Source organism: Gasterosteus aculeatus, chromosome 6 (genome assembly GCF_964276395.1).
Source record: "Gasterosteus aculeatus chromosome 6, fGasAcu3.hap1.1, whole genome shotgun sequence".
NCBI classification, from domain to species: domain Eukaryota; kingdom Metazoa; phylum Chordata; class Actinopteri; order Perciformes; family Gasterosteidae; genus Gasterosteus; species Gasterosteus aculeatus.
Genome location: NC_135693.1, coordinates 6,691,194 through 6,715,903, shown reverse-complemented (window position 1 = coordinate 6,715,903; position 24,710 = coordinate 6,691,194). Strand labels below are relative to the sequence as shown.

Sequence of the window (24,710 nt, the reverse complement as noted above, 5' to 3'; positions counted from 1 at the left end):
ACTCTGTGATTCAGGGCCTTAACTGCCACACTTTGTTGTGATTGTTTCATAGGTTTCAGTTTATATTTCACATTATGAACAGAAATGGCTCAAAGTGAGCTCAAATAATTGCAGTAACGTCACAAAGATCGAGAATAAATACACAAAGAAACAGAACTGGGTTGCTTTGCTATTTGGGTTTTGTGGTGTGATCATAAAGTAACTATACATTTTATTTGGTTCTATATTAAATAATAAGAGCATCTCTATCTGCATTTTAAGCAGGTTGATGCGCACGGCAAGGAGAACGCTTGGGATCAAAGGGGACGAGTGCATGAAATTAGGAGAGAATCTGGTCAATCCTCAAAATGTGCATATATATATATATATATTTTAGATAAAAAGTTTTCTTTTTCTTCTCTTTGGCTCGGTACCAAGTGGTCTGCCGACCGGTACTTGGTTGGGAAACGCTGCTCTGGAGGATGCAGCTGCCGGATTCGGACATAGCCATCAGAATCAGAAGCTGTTTACTGCCACATATGTTACACATACAGGAATTTGTCTTGGTAGGTGGTGCAATATAAGCTGACAAATGAAAAGAATGAAATAAGTTAACGTGTGTGTGTGTGTGTGTGTGTGTGTGTGTGTGTGTGTGTGTGTGTGTGTGTGTGCTCCCATCGGGGCGGAGCGGATACAGGAAGCAATCCATTGTAAACGAGACAATGACTGACTGACCCTCGTGTAAATAACATAAGGCTATTTGCGCTGTTTAATAAAATAAAAACATACAGACCTGTTCTATAGGGAAGGTAACCTTAAATTAGTGAATTGTGATCTTGTGCTAATTGGAAAAAGCAAAAGAAGACTTTATATAATGGTGGGGAAACGCAGACTATTCTCAGAGTGGTTGTTGATGGTTATATGGATCCATCACGCTCCAACTGATTCGTTGTTATTGAAGACTGAGTCAGGCAATCTTAAGCTTTACGAGCAGCAGCACACGGTTCTAAACAGGTTTATTCAGGAAGACGGTCTCACAAGACACAAAAGCTATGGAGTGTAAATGTGTTTTCAACTATATCAAATAAGCAGACTGCTTTTGATTCCAATCAGGTTGAAGGTAATGTTTCTTTTCGACATTGACATTCTTTTGACACGGGAGCCATTTGGTTGCAGCACGTCGGCGTTCTTCACAGCAGCTCGGGATTCATTTAGACACCAGAAACCGGAGACAAATGACCTCCGCAAAAACACACACACTCGAATCAAAGGCATGCACGCACATGCGTCTGTAGCGCAACAACAATATGATGATTTAGGATTTTACAACAATGTTTAATTGTGCATTTTGTGACTGCAGGGGTCAACGTGTATACAATTTCTTTATGTGCGATCCGCCTCGAAACGCACACGCAAAGGAGACACGAGCACAAGCGGGAAAGGACTTCTGCACGAGGATAGAAGCCCTGATCTTCCAAGGGCAATAAATAGGATAAGGAGCCCAGTTTATGGGCACGTGACGGTAGAGGGAGAAATGAACCGGCCACTGTGCTACATCTCACTCTCAGTGGGTACCCATGACCGTAGCCCTGAATCCATTTCCCTGCAGTCCATCAAACACACACACACACACACACACACACACAGCTGAGAGCTACATTATTCCCTCACCAATTTGCAAGCCTTGGAAATATTCTGAATTTACTAACCATGACCCAGAAACACACACATACACTCCTTTAGTGCTCCCCCTCCCACTCTCGGTTTCTCACACACATACACACACACACAATAGATATGCATGAGCACATACTACAGCCCGGGCATGCAAACACACCCACACTCTGAAGCAATGGCCGATGGACACAGCAACTCACACTGTCCTCCACACAAAAAGGGGCCTCATCTCTCAACACACACACACACACACACACACACACACACACACACACACACACACACACACACACACACACACACACACACACACACACACACACACACACACACACACACACACACACACACACACCTGCTGACGTTTGGGACGGAGGATGTGTGCGTAATTGTGGCCGACTCTCTTTGGACTGGGCTGGATTAACATTCTGGTCAAAACCTGGTTCATTTCCAAATGCTTTTCATTTTGAATCACAATGTTATCCAAGTTGCCTGTGATGATGTAATGGCGGCATTCTCGCAGTGAGGGTTAACAGCCTGTCTACTTTTTTTACAGGAGCTAAATTTAGATAAATCTGCCAGCAGGAAGCTGGGCTTCAGTTATGACATTTTTGTTTAAACAAGAGTGTTCAGAAATTATAGAAAATTGAAAATAAAGCTCGTCTGATGCACCAGAGGTTCAAATTTTTTTTTTTTTTTTTGTGGACAATATAATTTTTGAAACAAATGATCCACACTGATGCATGGAACCCCGCCAAAGCATCCGTCAGTGACATGAATGTTTATGAGGCGTTTGGCCCCCGAGCGGAGGTGGAGCGACACCGCTGTCGCACATCACGCATTCATAGCACACTGACACACTTCTTTGTCCCCGTTTCCTGGCCTCCACCAATCCTGAAACAGCGACATGCACGAAGCGCAATAGACGTCAGTGAGCCGCCTCGGCCTTTTCCCGCCTCGTTACTGCGGAAAAACTAAATTCAAGGGCCCTGGAGGACACAATGCTGCTCCGCTCACGAGTCAAGAACCTCAGTGACTACGGCGATAACGGACGGTAATGTGCACGTTCCTTTGCTGACCTCTTTTCAATTTCAAAGGGAAACGTGTTATGAGCCACGCGGGGAAATTTAAATTTGAAATTGCCAAGCGTCCAAAATTAGGTTTCAAAATGGTCAAATAATGAGCCGCTTCCTCCGCTGTGCAACGCCGGGGAAGGCTGTTAACAGCGGCTTGAGGGTTGATCACATGCTACAACAAGTAGTACTTGGCTGCTGCATTTCTGCCCCCAGAATTCTAGCACCAACTATAACAAATTACTGTTATTACGGTCATAAGGAAGCCGTTCTGAATGTCTCTTGTACCTTTGCGTTGTTGAGTCTCTCCCCTTTGTCGCCGTCCTTCTCTTTCTTCTTCTCCTCTTTTTTCTTTTCCTTCTGTGGAGAAGAAGAACAAGGGGAAGCTGGTGTGAGAGGTGGCATATTTGCTACAGGCTGCGTGACTTATAGCGTACACCACAAATACACGCATTAAAGCAGTGGTTCTCAAACCATGGGGCGCGACCCTCTGGTGGGGCGTAGAGGTATTACAGGTGGGGCGCGACGGACAGGGGGAAATTATTAATATTTTTATATTAATCCCACATGGGAAAATTATTCTCTGCATTTCACCCATCCTTAGTAGTTAAGGACACAGACATGCAAACTATGGCGAGAACACAGATCGAACCGCACTGTAAAACATCACAGCCCTGTTTAGTTATGTCCACTTCTTCTCTTTAACCCAAAGAGCTTCACGTTTTAAATATGAACTTAACTGTTCAAGTTAAAACTTGATTAAACTTACAGTAATGCTTTGTGTTGACTTATTCTATTATTAATAAAAGCACACCTGGAGTCACAAAATGTCGTTATTTCAGTTAAAATGCAGCATGGACCATTTTGTTACATTTTTGTTGGAGCGGTGGGACAAAAGGTTTGAGAACCACTGCATTAAAGTTCGGGCCTGAGGAGGCTGTTCAAAAGAACGTGGCACATTTTCACGTGTAGTTTTTTATGGGGCCGTCGTAGCGAGCTAACGTCCACATAAACTGCACAGACTTACTGCAGGCGAGGTATCGCAGTACCTGCTAAAACAAATAGAGTAGTATTAACCGTACCAGTAGTAAGTATTAACCGCAAGAGTTAGCTCACTAGCAGGCGGCTGGCTAGCTAGCTAGCTTGTTGGCTAGCTAGTCTGCTAACCAGTCCGTCTCTGTGCCAGCACCAAACTGACTGAGTCCCAATGTAATTATAATAATTCCATAAAGTATTTATTTTGACTTAAAATAAAACATAACTCCACCCTGCAATACCAGGAACATCATATAGTTCTGTTTAAGCATTGAAAAAGAACCATGACGATATTCTGCAGGAGGGAACATGGGGCCTAATGGTAATGCTCGGTTGTAGCTAATAGCAGGTTCAAAACAATTAGATATCGCTCAGTAATGTGATTTTAATGCGCCCGCAATGCAGAGTGTGCAGACACAGTTAGCGCGCGGGGAGTTGATGTAGTGTTTGCAGGTTAATGGCTGCGTCTTGCTTTGTTGTATGCAAATGAGCCCTCGCCAACGCCAGCCACCAACCGGCTTCGGCTAATGACTGTCGAGCTGCCAAGGAGAGAAGCTTTAGCTTAGCAGCCTACAATCCATCCATTAAAATAACAATAACAGTGTGATTCTCTCCCTCTGTCCCCACTCTCAATGCAATTCCTTCACTGGCTGTTTTATGTGCAGTTATTTATGATTTGGGTTGTTCGTCTTAAAAACATGATAAACGACATCATCATCTATTTTTACAATGATGCAACTCTGCATGAACATTGAGAGAATCCATCCGTATTCTACTCACTATCCTTTGCAATATATCAGGTTTTATTTTCTAGTTCAGGCTTGAGGACAAAAATATTAAAAAAAACACAAAAGAGAGAGAGAGATTTCAAGGCTTTTTTCCTGCAGACAAAACAGAAGCGACAATGCCCATAAACAGACAAATGTGGATCCACATCCATGGTTGTCCATCTTCAGCACAGAGCTTATTATATACCATAACCAATAACAGCAGCAACATGGCAGCTTGGATGGAGGCCGCAAGAAGATGAAACTGTCTTTTTCTGTTGATTTTACGCTGGATTTGGAACAACGTTTTGGGTTTCAGTCGCTGAAGCTGAAAACACGGTTAGCATGGCAATTTAACGGTTAAAAAGTAGTTTCCATTGGTAAGGCATCGGATGCCAATTTCTCATGATGGTTGCCAATGGAAAACAACACGGTAGAGTCTGCTCTTGTAATACCATGGCTGTTTCCAAGATCAATTACTTCTCACTTTATAGTTATCGGTGCTTCTGTCATCATCTCGCATTCGGACAACAACAACAAAATCCAGGCCCATGTGAGCTGAAACAGAAGAATCTGAAAGTGAGGAGAATTTACCCGACCCCCCAACACGCTGCTGGTTAGTCTTGGCAAAGGAGTTCAATGTGTTTGAATATGTATGCCATGGACAGATGTATCAACAAGAAGCATAGCAGCAGAGGCAATGTAGACGCTGAAAGACAACTCAGGAACATTTAAACGGCATTTAAAGTGCAGCAAGATTAAACAATAACAAAGTAAACTCTGGGGAGCGCCGTCTTCTCATGGCGGCACTGTGTTGATTAGCCTCCGATTGACGTTTCACTTCAGGATCCGGCTCACGGTTCCACAAAATCAACAGGATTCGTTCAGCTTTGGCACTAATTAATCCCAAAGCTTTTATCGCTCCTCTGTCTTTCTAGCGGTGAGTAATGCGCAGGGGAGGGGGGGGGTTCTCATTTTCAGCTCTGGCACCTCTGGTAGTTAAAATGAACACTACTGGCCGACCTCAGTACGACAGTGACGAGGAGAAAGGTAAAAACAAAGGACTTGGGTCCCGCCCAAAAAAATGGGTGTCCCGCCAGAGACCATTCGTGATTCCATTTGCGATCAAGTGACAAAAGATCAGAGTCACCAATCTGAGGATCGGCCGTTTGATCCCCGTCTTTCCGCGAGTCTATTTCGATGAATCATTGGGCAAGACATTTAAAAACAAATTGTCGCTTGCATCGTCAACCGTAGGAGCTGCAAGCTGCTTTCATCAGAGAAGAGTCAGCTTACCAGGATTCCGATTTAATAAGGGGATTTAATGACGAATGTATCAAATGTTATCTGCGAACATCACTTATGGAAAGGCAAAAAAAAAAAGATGGCTTCATGCGATCGTTTTGGAAAGTGGCCTTTAATTTCCTGAGGACAAAAACAGATGTAAATGAATGTTTCTGATACATCATGATCGTAGAGTCGTTTTAGATGGCTTTCAAAATAAAAGGATCATTTTTAGACGGCGGGTCAGTTGAATGCAGACGGAGTAGCAGAGAGACGCAGTGAGAGAGCAGTTAATTAGTAGGCAATGGAGGAGGATTTTCTCATCTGCAGCAGAGTGCTCTTCGCTTCAGTAGACGCGCAAAGCCAGTCTTATTTTGGGCCTCGCAGGTGCACAGGAAGGAATGGTGTGAAAAGAGTGTGACTGACACACACACACACACACACACACACACACACACACACACACACACACACACACACACAGTTACAGAGTGCAGGGAGAACCTCCATTAACCTGCTGTTGACCTGTGAGACAGACTGGGAGAACGCTTCACCTGATAAAGGTTTGAGACAACAAAACAGCTTTTTTTTTTTTTTTTATCTCTCAGCGCAACAATGTATAGGAAGCCGTGATCAAACGCAACAGTAATGCGGAAAAAAAATGTAAAAAGTGTGTGATCAAACACAGATTAGCTAAGAATCAGAACTCAAAGCCTTTTCACGATATTCAACGTTGTGGAGAAACACGCTTAAACACGCTTGAGGGCATGTTGTCGCATGCTGTGGCTTCGGTTGTCAAGTTGATACGGCGGAAGAAGAAACAGTCGCGTTTCATTCATGTTAGCACAATTTCCACCGTGTTCACCAGCTCGTCTCCAACTGTGTCAATCAAATCTTTTGTGTCAGGAAAGTTTATAGTGGGGTTTTTTTAATCATTCTACATAATTAGTTATTATTAGTTATTTACTGCGCATCTATTCCACATTTGACACGATGCTATCATAACAATACCAATATAATGTTGCTTTCAACTTTTCTTTATTGTCGTTTCTTTTTGACATGAAGCAGCAGAAGTTGGCAAACATTTGTCTGTTGACACATCGAGACAAAGCACAACATTAGCCCTTGGCTTTACTGACCTCTTGGTGAATATAAAGGGATAGTGATGAAGACGAGGCAGCAGTATCACTCGATACATTCAACTCACATTATAAATGTGTACAGGCTTCAGAGTTCTGCTGCTTGTCTTTTTTTTGCAAGAAGCTCTCCTGAGTTAAAAGGAAAGCGGTTACATCATTAACATCGAACCCAGCCTCCACTGCCTCCTCCGCTCCCTCTCACCCTCCGTGGCACGTTGGCAGAAACACGGACGCAGTCTTTCTGGAGGGCAGAACGAGTTTTTTCTTCCTCCATTTTTCATCTTTCCCCACTCTCATCCATCTCCCTCCTCAGCTGTTAAGGCATCAAACGACTGTCTGCTCTCGTTGCCCGCGGCGCTGAACGCAGCACAGAGGAGATGTGGATTCGATTTGTATCTCCCTTCTTAGTCTGTTCTATGTCTTTCAGGGTTTTTTTTCCTCTTGCCTCCCCCCCTTCACCTCCACTCTGCCCCATCATCTGATTCTGAGGAAGATGTCGACACAGCACTAAGCAGCCCCAGATTGGCTGGTGACGGAGATAAAAACAAGAGCGGCTGGAGGGAAGGAGGGCGATAAAGAGTGGATAGATAACAAGGGGAGTAGCGCGAGCTGGGTGAGGGGGGGTGAACAGAGGTTATGAGGACACAAGCGTCCGGCTATCTGCTGATCGTGAGGCAGAAAGATGGTGAACGTCTTCACCGAAACGTGTCCTTTCACGGCTTCATTTGCACTCTCGCTGAAGTCAAGCAGCGGGGTTACACGGGGACGAGTGAAACAAGAACCTGGGAGGCCGTAATAGAAAGCTGCGTTTTGGGGGGGGAAATATTTCTTAGTTGTAATCATCTCGATGGAAGGATTAGCTCAAACACACAAAGTGAATAAAAGACGACGAGATAAGGCTTTGTTAGTCCCCAGACAACAGATCCGGGACACACGTTCTTTTTCTATCCATTCAAGCTCATTTAAAAAGACAAGAGGACGAGGTAAAGCAACTGAAACCAATCTGAATACGAATGAATAAATCTGCACACGAGGCTGACCTCTGCGTGAGCGGATGGCGGCATCACAGGAGGAAGACGGGACCTTGGCCGGCGCTGTGGACGCAGCGGACAGGACGTCCGCATGACTAACGCCGGCCAAATAAGGCCGTTGCGTTGGGCAGAGTGGTCCCCCGGGGTGACCGCTGCGCTCGCCTGACATTTTTAGGCCAGTCACAGAGGGGTCGCGGGATGCACTGTGATGTCTTGTTGATTCGGCCAACATTGAAGAAATGCGCCGCACGCGTACGCCGGACGAGCCGGAGCAGTGAGCTGGTGCTGCACGGCGCCGCGGACATGGAGTGGGTGTACTCGTGTAGAAAGTACTGCAAGCTGTCCTTCATAAAAAAAACCACTGGCCCCTCGCACGCACAATAATCCAACCGCCCAATAGGCAGCAGGACTTGAGTGCATGTCTGCCTGGGTTTTTATGATGGATTGCACGTTTTGTTTGGAGGATACAGATGTTTTTTTCTGCTGAATTGTTTAAGAAGTCAGAGTATGGATACCAAGACAAAGCCCTTTTTTCAGCCAGATTTCATCTGGTTATTGTGAGAACTTTCTATCAGGGAGTTATGAAAGTTATTCTCAAACAGGTCGATAGGTTAAGGCAGGCGCATGCGTCTGCGTCTTTACGCGCACTCGCGTCGACGCACTCGATTCAATTCACGTGTGTTGCAGAGCAATTCACCCCCAGAACAACAGGTGGAGTAGCGTGTTTAGAGTCCGCCAATGACGCGTTGTATAAGTATTTACGCATTTCTTCTGACAAAAGCTCTTCAATCGGATTCATTCTTTCATAAGAATTCTTCGTTTTAATAATATCCCGGTATTGTGCTATGAAACCGGAAATGTGTGACTCTGTAAAGGATGCAGGCCAATCGCAGCCTTGCGGGCTGCAGGAGGCTTGCGTAGCTTTTAACGTCTAAAACAATTGGTCAACGCACGCAAGGGGTAAAAAGCACGCAAGGGGCTCTTGCGTCTGCGTGTCCTTGTGTCTCTCTGAAAACGTATAAACTAGGCTTTAGTAAAGAAAATTAAATAACATGAAAGGAGGTTGTATGGAGGGAATATTTGCTGTGTTTCCTCCGGTGTGGTAAATGGTAAATTAACGTCATTCTAATGCTTTAACACTTCATTTTAACACTCCATTCATCATAAACATTTGGTCATTTCATTTTGCATGGTCTTTGGCCGAATTTCTCTAAATGTGGTTAAAATTCGCAATTACATTTGGAACGTTTATAGTACAGTGGAAGTCTAAACAAGTTGGTAGCGTGAATGGTGGTTGAATGCTTTTCTCCCAGACGATCCGTGAGCAGAAACCAGCAGTTTCTCTTCTATAAGTGCTGAAGAAATAAGTTAAGGCAACAGATCCCTCACATTCCAACACACACACACACACACACACACCTACTGTACACATACTATACTCCCCTCCTTCTCCATCTGCACGAAACTGCTTAAAGTGATAATGAGTTGTTTTTTAATAATTCATCTGCATATAAAAGCCTGCGCGGGCGGCAGAAACAGATCCTAGATCAGAGTCTAGCTGCTGGCAACGCTTCAGAGAACAACCACAGAAAACACAGCGGAGGAAAGAAAAGGACGAGCTGAAGAAACAAGACGGCGCAAAGAGGGACAACAAACGAGGGACAACAAGAGGAAGCAAACGGGGGAGATGAACCAAAGACGCGGCAGAGACGGGCGAGACATTTCGCTCCTGTCGAGCTCGGAGAAGTTCTGTCGTTGAAATCGATCACAACCGCACACAAACGCAAATTTCACAGAAAATCAATCAAAAAAATAAATGATTATTTTGCAGTTTGTATTTAAATGAGAATGAAGGAGAAACGATGGTATTCAAATACCACAAAAGCATTCAAAACCATGTGTTTATTTGAAACTTATTTATCAGATTACCAGAAAACCAGGAGTGATATCTGTGAGAAGTGTGCAGTACAGAAGCAACTCGCTTGCCGAGACACTGAGGAAGCCACAACTCACACAGTTAATCTCTCTAGAAGGCAGACAAGGAGAACCACCCACCCAAACACACCCACCCACAGACACACGCAGACACACACGCCATTGAATCACTGAAGGAGGTTCGGTCTTGACACTGAGGCAAACAAGCGCATTCATCTCTGCTCGCTGATAAAGACGGGCATCAGAAGAAGACGGGCTGAAACCCATTTAAATGCCTTGTGTAAAGAATGACTGCCAAGTGTGAGAAGTAGCACGTTTGTGTTTTCGCACAAACCATGCACACACTCTTATCATCTTGCCTTTTATCATGGACAGCAGAGAAAATCGTATACACAGAAAAACAAACAACACCTCAAACACTGGTGTGCCGTTAGACTAAAAAAGTCAAATGTAAAAGCTTTCTTAAGATAATGGCGTCGTAAGTCAAGTAGATGCAACAACCAATGCGCACACACACACACACACACACACACACACACACACACACCGGTCTGTGCGCAGCGGCAACAACAACAACACGTGAGCGAGGTGAGCTCGGTACTCACCGGCGCTGCAGCCAGGGCCTCCTTGTTGTAGTACTTTTTCCTCTCGTACTTGTCCCGGATGAAGACCTCCACTGCTCTGAAGGTGAGGATTTAAGGACTCAAATACTGCAAAGAAATTGCAAAATACACACACACACACACACTAGAAACACATTTTGCGCACTACGCTAAAACCACCGACCAGTAGTAGTTTTCAGTTTTTCTGCTCCACATATCTGGAACAAAGTCCCAGAAAGCTGCAGGTCTGTTGGGTCCCTCAGCTCCTCTAAATCCAGATTAAAGACTTTTCTGTTTGCTGCTGCCTTCAATTGACCAGTTCTGCAAGTCGTAATTCTTAAAGACGTTCTTAAATTACTTTCTTTTATGTTTAACGGTTTATAAATCTCCTTGCTTTACGTTTGGATGTTTTTAATGGTTTTATGTGAAGCACTTTGAATTGCCATGTTGTTGAAATGTCCTAAACAAATAAAATGGCCTTGCCTTGATAGCCCTGGTTACATCGTACTGCTTCTGGAAAACACAACTTCTAAACACTAACTCTTTAAAAAAAAAAAAAAACTTTACTCCAGTATTATAACCACAATCCTCCCCATCAGATCCCCAAGTCCTGTTTGTACCTAAACCAGCAATAGGCATCGCGATATCGATTAACTGGAACAGAGATTCACAGCAGGCTCTGTTCCTGCCGAAGGGGGCATCAGGTCCGGAAATGTTCATCCTGACATGGAGTCCATGTTCCCCGGCCGTCGTTATCACATCTCAGCCCATCTGCTTCACACTCGGCGGGTAACAAACGTGCAGCGCTGACAATTTGCATATGCTCAATGTTGACAAACCGTAAATAAACTCTTGGGGGCGGAGCCTCAGTGCTGCGAGTAGTCGAGCGAGTTTACCGGCCTCAATTTTCTTCAAGCAATCTTTACACGGCAGTGTCTATTTGAAAATATTGTGTGTTTGAGACCCCTGAACTAAAGCAACTAAATGTTTAGTTAGTTTCAATTCCCACAGCCTGCTGACAAGTCGACACAGGACGAAATGAACGGACTCCTGGAAGAAAACATGAATGCGTTTAAGAACATTATCTGATTTAGAACTTTTTCATTGTTTTACAGATAGAAAAAAAATGTGTTTTTCAGCGGTTCCGTACGTGTGTGAGAGATGCATCCAAAACCTTCTGGAAGGAAATCACAGCCCTTGTGTGCAAACACCAGTTGTCTCAAAATGTCACAATCAGCGGCAATAACAGCTCATCTTAACACTGTGTGTCGTTGCCAAACGGTATCATAACAATACTGACAATGTTGAGTGATGCATCGGTAAACGTTTGCCAGTGTGTTTTTTTTTTTTTTTTTTTAAGAAAATATGTCATGGCGTTCGTGTTAACATTCCTTCGCAAAGCGCCGTGACAAACTCAAACATGCCAACACACACGCACACATTCAGTCCCACACCCACTCACATCCCAACTCGCTTATCCCCCTATTTCATCGGCGACGCTTCTGGCGGATTAAGTTATAAGACTTCCCAAGATTGAAAAACGATGACCGCCCACGCGGGGTCGAGCCACGGGGGGCGGATGTCCGACGCGGCTGCTATTCAGTGCTGATGGCTGGAGGCAGCGGAACAGATGGGACCCTGCAGGCCGAGGCACCGGGCGACGGGTGGGGTGGATAAATGCGTCCCGGGTGACGTGGTCGGCCGATGGATGACGAAGGGCCGCGGTGTGTCGGGCGTGTGCCGACAGTTGACACGAATCCCAGAGAGATGGATGTCGTCTATAAGTGACCCGTTACACTCGTTACCAACGGTCGGCCATAAACTAGACGAAAAACAAGGACCTGCTGAGCGTTTGTAATATTTCTCTTGATCTGCTGCAGAACTGGACGGAACGTAGATGCAATAATACTAAATGCTCCAATAATCAATAATTACATTTTATATACAATATTGTATTCACATAGCCTGTAAAATTATGAGGCGAGTAAATACTCTTTTTTTACCATGAGTTGCTTGGAACGGGACAGGGAGATTTGCTCATTTAAACCAATTATATCATTTTATTTTTACCTCAACAAGTGTTTTTACAGTATAACTCATGAATTAAGATTTAGAATATGACTAATTCACACCTGATTTTCCAGTAAACGCAATCTTGTTGACCAATGAAACACTCATTATTAATCAAATTAAACAACTGCAAATACAACAGGACGACGTGACTGAATGAACGCAGGAGGACAAACGCTCCTCTAATCCCCGCTCTGCTATCTGCTGTTCTCAGACGGCGCCGCCGCCGGAACCGACTTCAGAAGGAGCGAGGAATGATGACCGCCCGCGCTAATACAAGACGGGGTATTAAGAGTCAAAAGAAGGAGAGATTATTTCTTTTCAGTCTGCTGGTGGAAGTATGAACGTGCGGCGCCGTGTGTTCACCACCCGGCTGTTCTCGTGCCGTATCGGGGGGCGAGAGGAGGGCAGATTGCAGCTGGTGCGCACACAGACGTTCCTGGAGGCGTCTGGATTCAGCGCGCGCCGCTTGCCGCGTGCGGCCGCAGATGATCGGGGGAGACTTTAATAGCAGGAGAGACTTTGCGTTGGGTTAAAACGATCAGCAGGCAGAGTATTAGTCGCAGTTAGTCATCGGAATTGACTAAATCATTTGAGACTTTAAAAGAATAAATCTGTGTTTTGCATTTTTTGTGATGCATCAAATGTAACAGCGACTCCCGTGTCAGCCGAGGTATCAAGAACAAATTGTCCTTGATATGAACATTTCTCACGCCTGACCAGCACAGCGCTTGGTGAGATTTATCATGAATATCCGATCAGGGCAGCAGGTTTTATTCCTCTAAGCAGGCGTTGCTACAGGCGGCGTCTCATGCAGTAACCAAGGGGAATTCTGGGGGACGGCAATACTTTAACACTATTTCTGGTAAATATTAATGTATATAAAACAAATTAAAGAGTTTTTGTACCAGTGGATATGGCAGTTTTTTTTTTACATATTTGAACACGTTCAAGCCGTTCTATGTACTGTGAACGTGAAGATGGTTGATCAACCTGAATGAGTGCAGAAACTTTGAAAACGCTGACAAACAGGTGTTATTGCATAATTAAAGAGCAACACCAGCAGCAGACCTCATGACATTAACATCACAAAAACGAGCCGTAAGTCCCGCTGCGAATGTGGGCTGTAATGTCCAAAAACAAGGTTTTCACAGGGCGGCCCTGAGGCACTGAGTGCCCTTTTCCATTTTTAAATGACATGAGTTAGCCTAGGGCCTAGCTCTTCTGCGATCACCTGGTCACAGCCTCTCCAGACAGGGTTAACATGATCCCAACACTGCAGACAACGGCCGATCACGGTAGCGAGAGCTACAAGATAAAGAGCCGCCATCTCTCTCTCCTCGCTGCGTGGAGAGCACGCGAGCGCCGGTCTCGGCGACGGTCGTGTCCCCCCCCCAATATACGGCAGAAAATATGTCAAATATACGTTTCCTTCTTTTTATGAAGTGCCCACCATGGGGCGTAGTGTTTAGGCCAATGGCTGGTGACAAACTGAGGATACTGGTCCGTCTGGGGCCGTCTGAAGCTCTCCGGTAGGTGGTCCTCATACAGCCGCTTGGCCCGGCTGTTGCCCATGTCCACCATACTCTGCAGGGAGTACAAATACACACAGATCGGTAAAACTCCTTTGAAGAACGCGTCGAGCTCGCACACAGACGTGTTTTTTCGTTAGCGGTCGACGCGACTGGCCCGCCGTCTGCGCTCGTACGCAGGTGAGGGGAAGACGCTCCGGCTCGTGTGCGGTCGAGGGCAAATCGAGAGGAGGGTGATGAATGAGGTGATGATGGGAGAAGTGGTTGAGACGGAGTCCGGACAATCAGCCATCCAGAATTAATTAGTCATTGAAAAACAGGCATTAACATTCAGAGTGAGTGCTCCTTTCACCCTCACTCGGCTGATGGATGGGCTGTGCCTTCAAGAGACAGACACACACTTAAAAGGACTGAACAATTGGATTTATTAACAGCTGCGTGATTGAATAAATTCTCAATGTGCTCTGGTGAGTTCTACTGACACACACACGCACACCTCATTTGTTGTGTGTAATTGAATCAATGAGACAAGCTAGTTCCCCACATACTGATTACAGGTGTCTGTATTCCCTTTAGACGTCGGAGTGTCTTTATATTTATGTGTGTGTGTGTGTGTGTGTGTGTGTGTGTGTGCGTCTGTCAAACAGACAATCCCAATCACACGTTTCAAAGTCTTCTCCTTATATATTTTTCAATGCAGCAGCATGATGTTCATGTGTTAAATGTGGGTTATATTTAAAGTAAAATAGACGGTTAATGGGTAAGCACATTTAGGCTCAACCATGTTCTTATTTTTTTATGCCTGCTGTGTGTTTAACTTTTGTCCGCTGCGATTTAGACCCCGTGCAGACGGACTCCAGTTTGCCTGAACCCGGGTTCATTTTTCACACCTACCCACTTTTTAAATCGCGTGCACATGAACCCAGTGAATCCGATTGACTCCGCTGTAGTACATCCCCCACGCCTGTTGGTGGCGCTTTAAGGTGCTACAGACAACTGAAGAAAACGGAAGGAGAAGACAGGAGCACGCGTATAAGACGGATAACACGGAGCATGTGCGGCGTATACAGACAAAGACTCCACAGAAGAAGAAGAAGAAGAAGAAGACGACAATGACGACTGGGTTGGATCGTAATGCAATCCGATTAGGTATGCAGATAGCGTGCAGACGAACAACAACAGCAATCGGATTTTGAGTTTACTCACTTTGGACCCCGATTCGAGGGAGTGCGGATACAGTGTGCGGATACAGTGCGTTCGTCTGCACGATAGGGCTATCCGGAGACGGGGTTCACCGGGTTCAGGCAAACTAGAGTCCGTCTGCACGGGGTCTCATTTGTGAACACAAAGCGGCCCTTTATCCTCAAATTGGGTACTTTCGGTTAAATGGAAAACTTGACCAGAGAACACAAACGTCAATGATTGTATTAACTTGCACAAAGCAAACCCAGGTTATTTGATTACATGTTTGCTTCATTCACATAAAGTATTGCCATGGTTTCTGCCACATGGGAATGTACCAGTGACAACATGTGATGCCCGATAAGCTACAAGGAATATAAAACAACCCCGGTCCAAATACATTCTTAGATGTAAATCATAGGTACAATCAGTCTAAAAGTTATTACGTGTGTCCTCTTCCTTTAAAAGGGACATCAACTGGAATCAGAGATCCTAAAAAGAGCAACACCACAGAGAAGAAAGTGACAGTTGTCTATGATGGATTTGTCCTGAGATTCTGCAGTATTTCTAATGACTGCGCAAGAGACAATGTATGTGAGAAAGGTGTGTGTGTGTGTGTGTGTGTGTGTATATACCTGGATCTGCTCAGGTGTCCACTGGTCCAGATTGACAGACTTGACCCTGGAGATGTGGACCCCCAGGTTGCGGTGGATCCCGGCACAGCGGATGCACATGAACACCCCGAGGTTCCATGACGCCCATCGAGGACCTGGCGTGGGGAAGAGAGAGAGTCGCTGCTTCAAAGCTGCTTTGCTCCAAACAAATCAGCCGTGGGTCAGACGTTCACCTCTAACAGCTACCCATCCGCCATGGAAACTCAAATTCAAATTCAAATGAAAACCACTGGGATCCTCAAAAAAGACCCATCGGCGCCAGAGGGGCGAACTGAACCCAAATTGCTTAAGCGCACCGCTGACTGCAGGTCCGTCTCCTGCGTCGGTCGCTCGCCCTCTGGCAGGAAAGTGGTGGAGTCAAAGTCGGTATTTCGATTTATAAACCGTTTATCAAAAAGTACACGGGTTCCCATCTCTTTCAACGTGAAGGCCGGCGCCTTCGCGTTTGTCCTTTCAAGGAACGATGACAGGATTAAATATCTCTACAACGCACAGAAGTCTCTCTGGCTCCTTTACATTTTTCGTGTGCCTAAAATTCCGGCCGCGTGGCATCTTCGCCGTGATGGCCGTGGAGCCCTATTGGGTGAACAGACTCGGCGGAGGAGAGAGGAGGATTTCATCTATAGCTGGTGAGACAGTTTCGATTAATATCTACGGTGCGGAGGCTGTGGAACAGCAGGAAGCGGTGAATTACAAACAAATGAAAAAATTGTGTCATTTAAAAAAATGTAAAAAAAGGAGAAAAACAAAAGGCCGCTATTGTCTCGGAACCTCTTCACCCCAAACAGTAAAAATGTGCTTTGAACAATTAAAAAAGTAACCCTCGCTCCCACAAAAGGGCAAAACAGTGGGTGACGAGGGAGAGTGCAGCGAGCTGAACAGTCGGCAAGTTAATAAGAGGAGATCAAATCCAGACAGCACAAACATTCAACGGCTTCACTTACTTGGGCAAAATTGTCTCACTCGTAAAAAGATTATTAAAAAACGGTTTAGTGTTTCACCCACTTTAAATTTGGCTTATCATTTATTTTTTTGTTCTCAACATTGCTCAGGAAGTAATAATCCCTAATACATATTAATGGGATTCTAGGAACTGAGCTTAGTAGGGTTTGTTTTATTTATGGATATCATGTGATTGCACTTCCTGTGGTTATAGAATAATTGTTCCATATTAAAGTGTGTACATGCGGCCCTTTGAAGCTCAACAAAAAGGTGCAGACGTATCATATTTCATATCAAATGTACACGTTGTGTATAAAGAGTTTAATAAACCCCAAAATAGAACTCTGATTTTCTTTTAAATAGCTTCACGCGTAGTGTTTGAATATCTCTTCAAATTAAGTCTTTTAAAAGGTTTTTCTGCATGCATTCCTAAATTACTTTAATTTATTGACGAATAGCTTTAACTTAATATCACTGTCGTTAAAAAAAAAGTAAGTAAAACGTACCATAAAATAAGGCATTTTGGGTCCTCGTCGAGTTTAATAAACTTTTATTAGTAAACATAATAAAATTTTACAGAGTCTGATCCCCAGAAAAGTAAATTAAAACAAGAAGAAAAAATACCATATAATCAATTAATTGTGCAATAACGAGCTAAACGCTCATCTCGTGCTTTTGCAGACCTAATTATCACGGCACAGAAGTGAAACCAACCCAATTTAGGAAGAGTCCAAGTCGGATTTTGGATCCCTGCTTGCTGGAGAGCCCACTGCAAAGAAATTAATTAAAATAAAAAAACACAAGGGGTTACATAAAAACCCTGCCAGAGAACATAAAAACCAAGCCAAGAACCTCCAGCGAGTCACGGATGAGAATTTGATTTCCACTGACACGCAAATGAGGCGACGCCCGTTGAGACGCGGATGGCGACTGGGTCTTTCCTTCCAAAGGTCGTCTCAGGCTGCAGCCACACTACTGCGTTGCTGCGTTTTCCTTTCAAACAAATGTGTATTGCTGCATTTACACCGAGCATCAAACTGGAAAATTTCCAATTAAAAGATTTTTGACTTGGGTTTTACGGAAGAAGACCTTAATATGAGATCCTTGTTTTAAAACGAGTCAGCTAGAAACATTGAAAAAGTGAGAGACGTTGTCAGCCGGCTCGTGGAGCAGCGTTCAGCAGTTAGCATCGCTAGCTCCAGTCGCTAAATCTACCCGAGATCTTTCATCTTAGCCGCTAGACCTCATGTTTTTGTCGCAGAGCTTTAACCTTTAGACGGTGCGTTTTTAGCAATATTAGTTGCTTAAAAGGGTTAGGGTTACGACAAAAACCTGTCGTACGGATGCATCGTGTATAAAAAAGGGGCACAAAACAACCACGCTCGTTCCGTCAAATGGATGAACGAACAGGCGACGGATTGACAAGTCAAATCGCTTTAATGGCGTCGGGGCTGCAGTCCCTCCGAACGCTTGTATGCATCTGGGCTACATGAAGGTTGTGCTGCGACGGCCGGCTCGGGGGGAGGGATGCCAGCGACGGCGAGGAGACTGAGTCCAGGGGCATCAGTGTGTTAATGCAGTGGCACTAATGCGCTATATGGGCCGCCTAAAGGGGCATTGAGGCCTAAGGGGGCATTGAGGCCGGGATGACTGAGTGTTAAGCCTGGTTCAAAGCAGCTCAGCCCAGTAAGCCGGACTTCACTTTGGATCAGCGCCGCTGTGACCTTTCTGAACGCGCATCTCCCAAAACGTTTTTGGTCAACACGGCGCTCACGCGTGTCGAGCCCGCGTGCTGCAGACCAACGCGTCACCGCTCGACAAGACGATCAGATTTCACGGTGGATCGCCGTCCTGCTCTTACTTCAGAGTGTTTCTACATCACTGAGAGAAATTCAATTGAGCTCTTCAGCGGAAAATATTAATGGCTCGCGGGAATTATACATTCAATTTGAACCTTGCCGGTCACATGTCTCCCCCAAGATGATGAGCTGCGACAACGCTCCGAGTCCCAGCAACCCCTCGCAGTGGTTTATGGTAATTGCTTTTTTCCCCTCACTTTCGGCACCAACCGCAGAGTTCATGTAAAAGGGATTTCATGTCGCCTTTGTTCTGCCCATCGCTGTGGTAACAACACTGTTTGTGGAGGGTTTCGTTCTAAAAGGTTACAGAACAGACACACAAATGCACGCGGACCAGCAGTCAATAGTTCAAGATGTTGCCAACCGGTGGAATTCTGGCTTGGAGATGATTAAATGTGTGTAGTTTTGTGTTTAAAAAAAAAATTAAAACCATATCTAAAATACACTCGAGCGAATTAATGAATTTCAAAATGTGAAATCAATTAGTTCATTTTTTAATCTAATCACATATTAAACGCTATATAGCAAAGTGCTTTATATATACATATAAATATAAAGCACTTTGCTGCCCCCTGCTGGTCTGTTAGTGAGATTCAGGGCGAGGAGTGAGGAGGAGAGACTGCTCCCATGGAGGTGGAGGTTTACTTCAATATCTGCCACCCGGTTCAGTTCACCGTGTGATCAGAAAGAGGGAAAAGCAACAACCGGTTGGCCGCCACATTTAGAATATTTATGACCTGTCCAGCATTTATAATTCAGGTCAGCAGGTGTAATGGATGGGTGAGGGTGGGTGGAGAGAGACTGAATGTCGGGGCGCCATCTGCTGGCAAAGGAAGGCTGTGTGCGGAATGCTGCTTGATTATTTGCTTCAGAATGAGGGGCATAAAAGGGGGAGTGGAGGGGGGTAAATGCATCGATGTGTACCGAACGAACTGGTGAGTTTAGAGCAAGAAAGCAAGGATGAAAAGCAAAAAGAGCCGACACACAGTTTGTTACGGAAATAATACGATTAGAGCTCCGGAGTACTCTGGTCACTCGGTAAAAACACCGTCCATTTAATCCACTGAATCATCTACGTACAGTGAATCAACAGGTTTGGTTAAAGAAGTATCGAGTGGGGGCAAAAGACGCTGTTAAAAGGATGCTTCAGCCAAAGTGATCATTTCTAAATCTGTTAACTCGCCTCGTGTTACCGGGAGTCTGTGAGGAAAACTGCTTTTCCCAAGAGAATCAATAAACTGGGAAAAAGTGTTGGTGAGTTGATTTCAAATGAAGTGTTGCTGCTTAACCAAAGAAATCTTCATTAATAAACTGTTTACATCACTTTTTTTTCTTTTCACTACTGTCGCGAACCACAAAGCTTTTCACAGGTCAACTGACTGTATTAAATCATTACCGCATCATTTCTAAGAAACAAATTGGCATTTCAGATTTTAAAGTGATTGTGATTATTTGTGTAGAAACTGAGATTTACATTTCATTGATAATGTTGGTCAACCAGGAAGAAAAACTGGTTTTAAGCAGGATACCAAAGACCAACAGATAAATGAAACTCCTCTCACGACTCAAACACAACAGCCTCTCCGTATTATTTGTCTGCCTCCTTTCAAAGGTCTTTTCATATTAATTATGTTGTGCTGCAAAGCACATCTTCACTCTGATCCGCCAGCACAACGCAAACCTTTATTCTCCTGGAAACGCTCGCCATTAAACGCACCGTGTTGGCAGAGTTAAAGTGTCTGCAGACCGACGCGTAGGAGACAAATGTCACACCAATAAATACGACTCCTCTCGCTGTCGTCCCACGGCTGCTGGGTGAGAACACTCGAGTGTGCGCCGTTCAATCCGCCTTCATCGGAGGGGATTTATGGGCGCAGTTAGCTCAGGCGACAACATCGCGCCTCCTTCCATCGCCCTGAATGCCAATGGGATTAAACCAAGCTTTGTGTGGCGCTTCACCCGACCGGCCACCTCCACCCGCTCCTCCCGTCGAGGCTGAGCCCGTGTTTCACACCTTCCAAGAGGCTTGACAACGCAGGTGTGTGTGTGTGTGTGTGTGTGCACACATGTCAGCAGACACGGATGGGTTCAAAACGCCCAGTGCTTGCCAAGATCTGCTGTGTGAGCAGAGAGTAGAGCTGCATGTAGCCAGCTCGGAAAACAAAAACCCAACCACAACCTGGCCACAAATCAGAACACACACACACACACACACACACACACATAACAAAAGGCGAAAATGATAGTCTGGACTCCAAGTAGTGGATGGACTGAGCAGCCAAGAGGGACGGGGGAGATGGAGTTGCAATCCATAAGGACCGGCACACACACACACACACAGAATGTAGGGCAGCGTGTGTAGACTAGAGTGAGGGTGGAATTACAGCTGAGAGGCTCAGGTGAGTCACCACACCGCAGGGCCAACCACGCCCGGACACCCGCCTGCAGGGGACGGACCGATCAGTCAAACCGAACCAGCTGTCCACGTCTCTGCTTGTTGTGCTCAAAGTAAAAACACCCAATGTCTCCTCCCAGAAACTGTGAGACGGGCACATCGCTGCCTGGGAGGAAAATACACATTGTTGACTTTTGGGGTTGACAGTCCCTGTCATGTTTGAGACAAAACAACAACATAAATGATACATGTGACAGCTGTGCCGGTTAGCCTGCGCTCACACAGGCTACACGAGAAACAACATCCATCAAATAACAACTTTTCTCCTTTCAGTCATGAAATGATGCGGATGCTTGTTGATCAAATTCAACTAAAGTTGGTTTGGATCGCTGACAGACACATTCAGTAAGACATCGTCAGCATCACTTAGCGGCACTGACAGTTATTAACCGTGATCTCTTGATGAGATTTCACGTCCATTCAATGTTTGGATGAAATGAACTGTGACACAGTGACCGTGACACATCGGGCATCGCCGGATGCTGCTGCCGAGTCACAGAAGTAAACACTCGTCAGGCTGCAAGGTCACCGGCTCGCGCACATGATGCAGTTCAGTGGAGAGAAGGAAGAAAAAAACACTTGATAAGCAGCTAGAATCATGAGTCCTGGATAAGAAACAGGATTGATAACAAATGAAACGTTTGTCTCAAAAATGATGTGGTTTTATGTGAGGGGCTCACATAAAACCACATCCATGGCACACAAGCATGAGCTTGTGGTTGAAAGGACCAGGAGCGACGACTAATCCCAGTGTGGGTTTGAAACTAGGAGATTATTCATTATGATTGTCCTTGGTATGAAGCAAACGTCTTTGTATGGTTACTGTATTCTTTCTATGGAAGAACTCAAATGCAGGTCCACTCACATTCCACCACGTGCATGCTAGGAGCTACAACCCCAGATTAGGATAATGAAATGCTATTTAAACTGATAATAATATAATGGAAAAGAGATGCAACTGCAGCAGGCGGAGGCAAATCGAGATTGCCGGCTGAGGGAGGTCTGGTGCTGCAGATTACTATTGCCAGGAGGCAGCAAAGGCATGGTGATGACGCAAAGGGATTTCAGTCATAAGTAGACTCAATACAAGACGTTCACATGTCATGTGAATCATGTGATAACTTTTCTGAATCAATTGAGCGAAATTTTGTTAAATTGATCTATTTTTATGTTGTATGTTGTGAACACCCACGACTGTGAACTATCAAGGTGCAGCTTGCAAATCTTTAAACCTATTGGAATCCATTGAAGGCCAATGTGTGCAGGCCGAACTGTTGCTTGTGCCCCAACGATTAAAGAAAACTCCGTGAGGGAAGACAATGTCAGAGTCCAAGCCCAGGGATCACAAACTTTCGTATATTTTAATAGGGTTTTTAGGGGTGGTTTTGCTCAGGAGCGCATCGCGCGTCAGAGGCGTTGAGGTGTTGGCTGCAGCTGCACAATAGACCTGCAGTAACTGACGGCGACACGTTTTTCTGCGCAGCACATTCGGCGAGCAAACGACACATCTAATTCAATGTTGTCTACACGGGACGCCCACGGTTTCCGCTCATAAATAAAACAGTCAAGGACATGACATGGATACTGTAGGATAAAAAGATGCGCCAAGTTAGTCGTATAATACAAAACCGGAAATACTGGTAAAAATGATTTCAGAATAAACAAAGCTCTGTACACTAGGCAGGCAATAAAAATAACACCTCATAAACAAAAGAGCTGCTTCACAAAAGTTTTTTCACATAGGTTTCAATATATGTACAAAAAAATAATTATTTTATTTACATCGTTCAACTTTCACTGTTACTATTTATTGCCTTGAACTAAAATAAAAAGAATCTTCCTCTTCAAACTCTTGACTACATACATTAACTACCGAGCTCAATGGGGATTTTATTTTGAAAAGGCTGAACGGAAATTGTACATTTTCATGTAACGTCACACTTGCGCAAATGTCGCTCAATAGTATTCGTTTTTACCTCAATTCTGACTGGACAAGCACCAACTCCGTTTGCATTGTATAACATAAAACATATTGAAAATGGAAACATATGTATATTTTAGTCAGAACTAACGACACACTTTGGCGTTGAGCGGCTCGTCAGAGTTAAGCTCAGTAAGTGATGGATAACGTTGCACTGCGTTGCTAGCTTTAGCGCACCGCTAGCGGCCGAGTTCCCGCATCCTTTTTTTTTTCCACGCTCACGCGGCTGACATAGTTCGCCACAGCCCACGCCGCCGAGGCTTACCTTTCGCCTCGCAGTCGGCACAGAGCTTGTTGTCTTCCTCCCGCAGCAGCTGGGACAGAATGACCTGATGCTGCTCGTTCAGCTTCTGCGCCTTTTCTCGCTCCGACCGCGTCGTCATTTCGCCGAAGTTTGGGAGTTATCGCCGCAGCTGCGGAGCCGACGCGCGCCGCGGAGTCCTTCAGCTGGTGTTAAAAAGGGTGGGACACCCCCCTCGAAGCCGCTCTCAGTCCGTGCCGCCTGTATCCAGCTAGCTCGCAACCTGCTAACGAGGTAATGGGGATCCAAGGCAGCAGCATCCCTGCTGCCTTCAAGACTGTGGGAATTTTCACTGCGCCGCGCGAGGAGGAGGAGGAGAATTTGGCGACATGATGTGCGAACATACGAGTGTGCGGGATTCACACACGGATGACATTGAGCGAAGCAAATAAAGCAAAGCTCTTAGCTGTTATCTGCATGCATGAGATTATTAATATTTGTTCATCAACAGGTCAGCTGTATCTAAATGTTGCACAACTGCAACGTGAAAAAAATGACCTACTTTATTTTTTATAAAATAATGCATCATATTTAACTATTTGTAAGATATTATATCTGCAAAGTAAGGTTTAAGAAAGCCGAGGGAATTGGAACACTGACTTAAAAAGACAAGGGTTGTGTGAATGGTACTCATTATATACAGTTATTATTATTATTATTATTATTATTATTATCAGTGGTGGTAGCAGTAATAGTAGGGAGGCGGCATCTCCTGTCTTTGCCGGGATTAATTCAAGAGTTCTCAGTACAGTGAAGCTGTTGAGTGACTGAAAATCACATCAAGCACTTTGTAGATTTCCCTTTTCCCTTCACTCAGAGACTCTGATACTTAAAAATTAAAATTTGAACAATTTACAAACCCTACTTTCCAACAGTCATCCTACACTCACCCAGCAGACTGTTAACGTATAGTACCTGATCGATCTTTCATTGGTTAATGAATCAACCAATTGTTTCCATGCAAGCTATAGCTTCATCTTCCTTTCTGTTCTTGGGTGTACTACATCAGAACAGTTTCTGAGGGGTTTCTGATTTTAATAATCTTACTCCTGGTTTGTTAACTCATATTTAGGATTTCAATGTTTAGACCAGGACAACAATTCTACAATATTTGGCCATGTACAAGTTTAACATTTTTTAGTGTTTATTGGCATTCTCTGTAGGACACTGATATCAACACCGGACCGTTCAC

At 44.8% G+C, this 24,710-nt stretch overlaps 1 protein-coding gene across 4 annotated transcripts in view; it reads right to left on the bottom strand.

The window, feature by feature from the left end:
* Window positions 1-23,993, bottom strand: part of LOC120820957 (stromal membrane-associated protein 1) — a 56,492-nt gene extending 32,499 nt beyond the window's left edge. For 2 of the 4 annotated variants that reach the window (XM_040179231.2, XM_040179232.2), the window contains exons 1-5: window positions 23,483-23,993; window positions 15,942-16,075; window positions 14,094-14,179; window positions 10,526-10,601; window positions 3,018-3,089 (exon numbers count right to left, since the gene is read on the bottom strand). In XM_040179231.2, coding sequence (XP_040035165.2) covers window positions 3,018-3,089; window positions 10,526-10,601; window positions 14,094-14,179; window positions 15,942-16,075; window positions 23,483-23,600 — 486 coding nt within the window. In that variant the 5' untranslated portion in view covers window positions 23,601-23,993. The remainder of the gene's footprint in view (window positions 1-3,017; window positions 3,090-10,525; window positions 10,602-14,093; window positions 14,180-15,941; window positions 16,076-23,482) is intronic. The other 2 variants (XM_040179234.2, XM_040179235.2) reach the window with 1 other exon arrangement.
* Window positions 23,994-24,710: the final 717 nt, after the last annotated feature.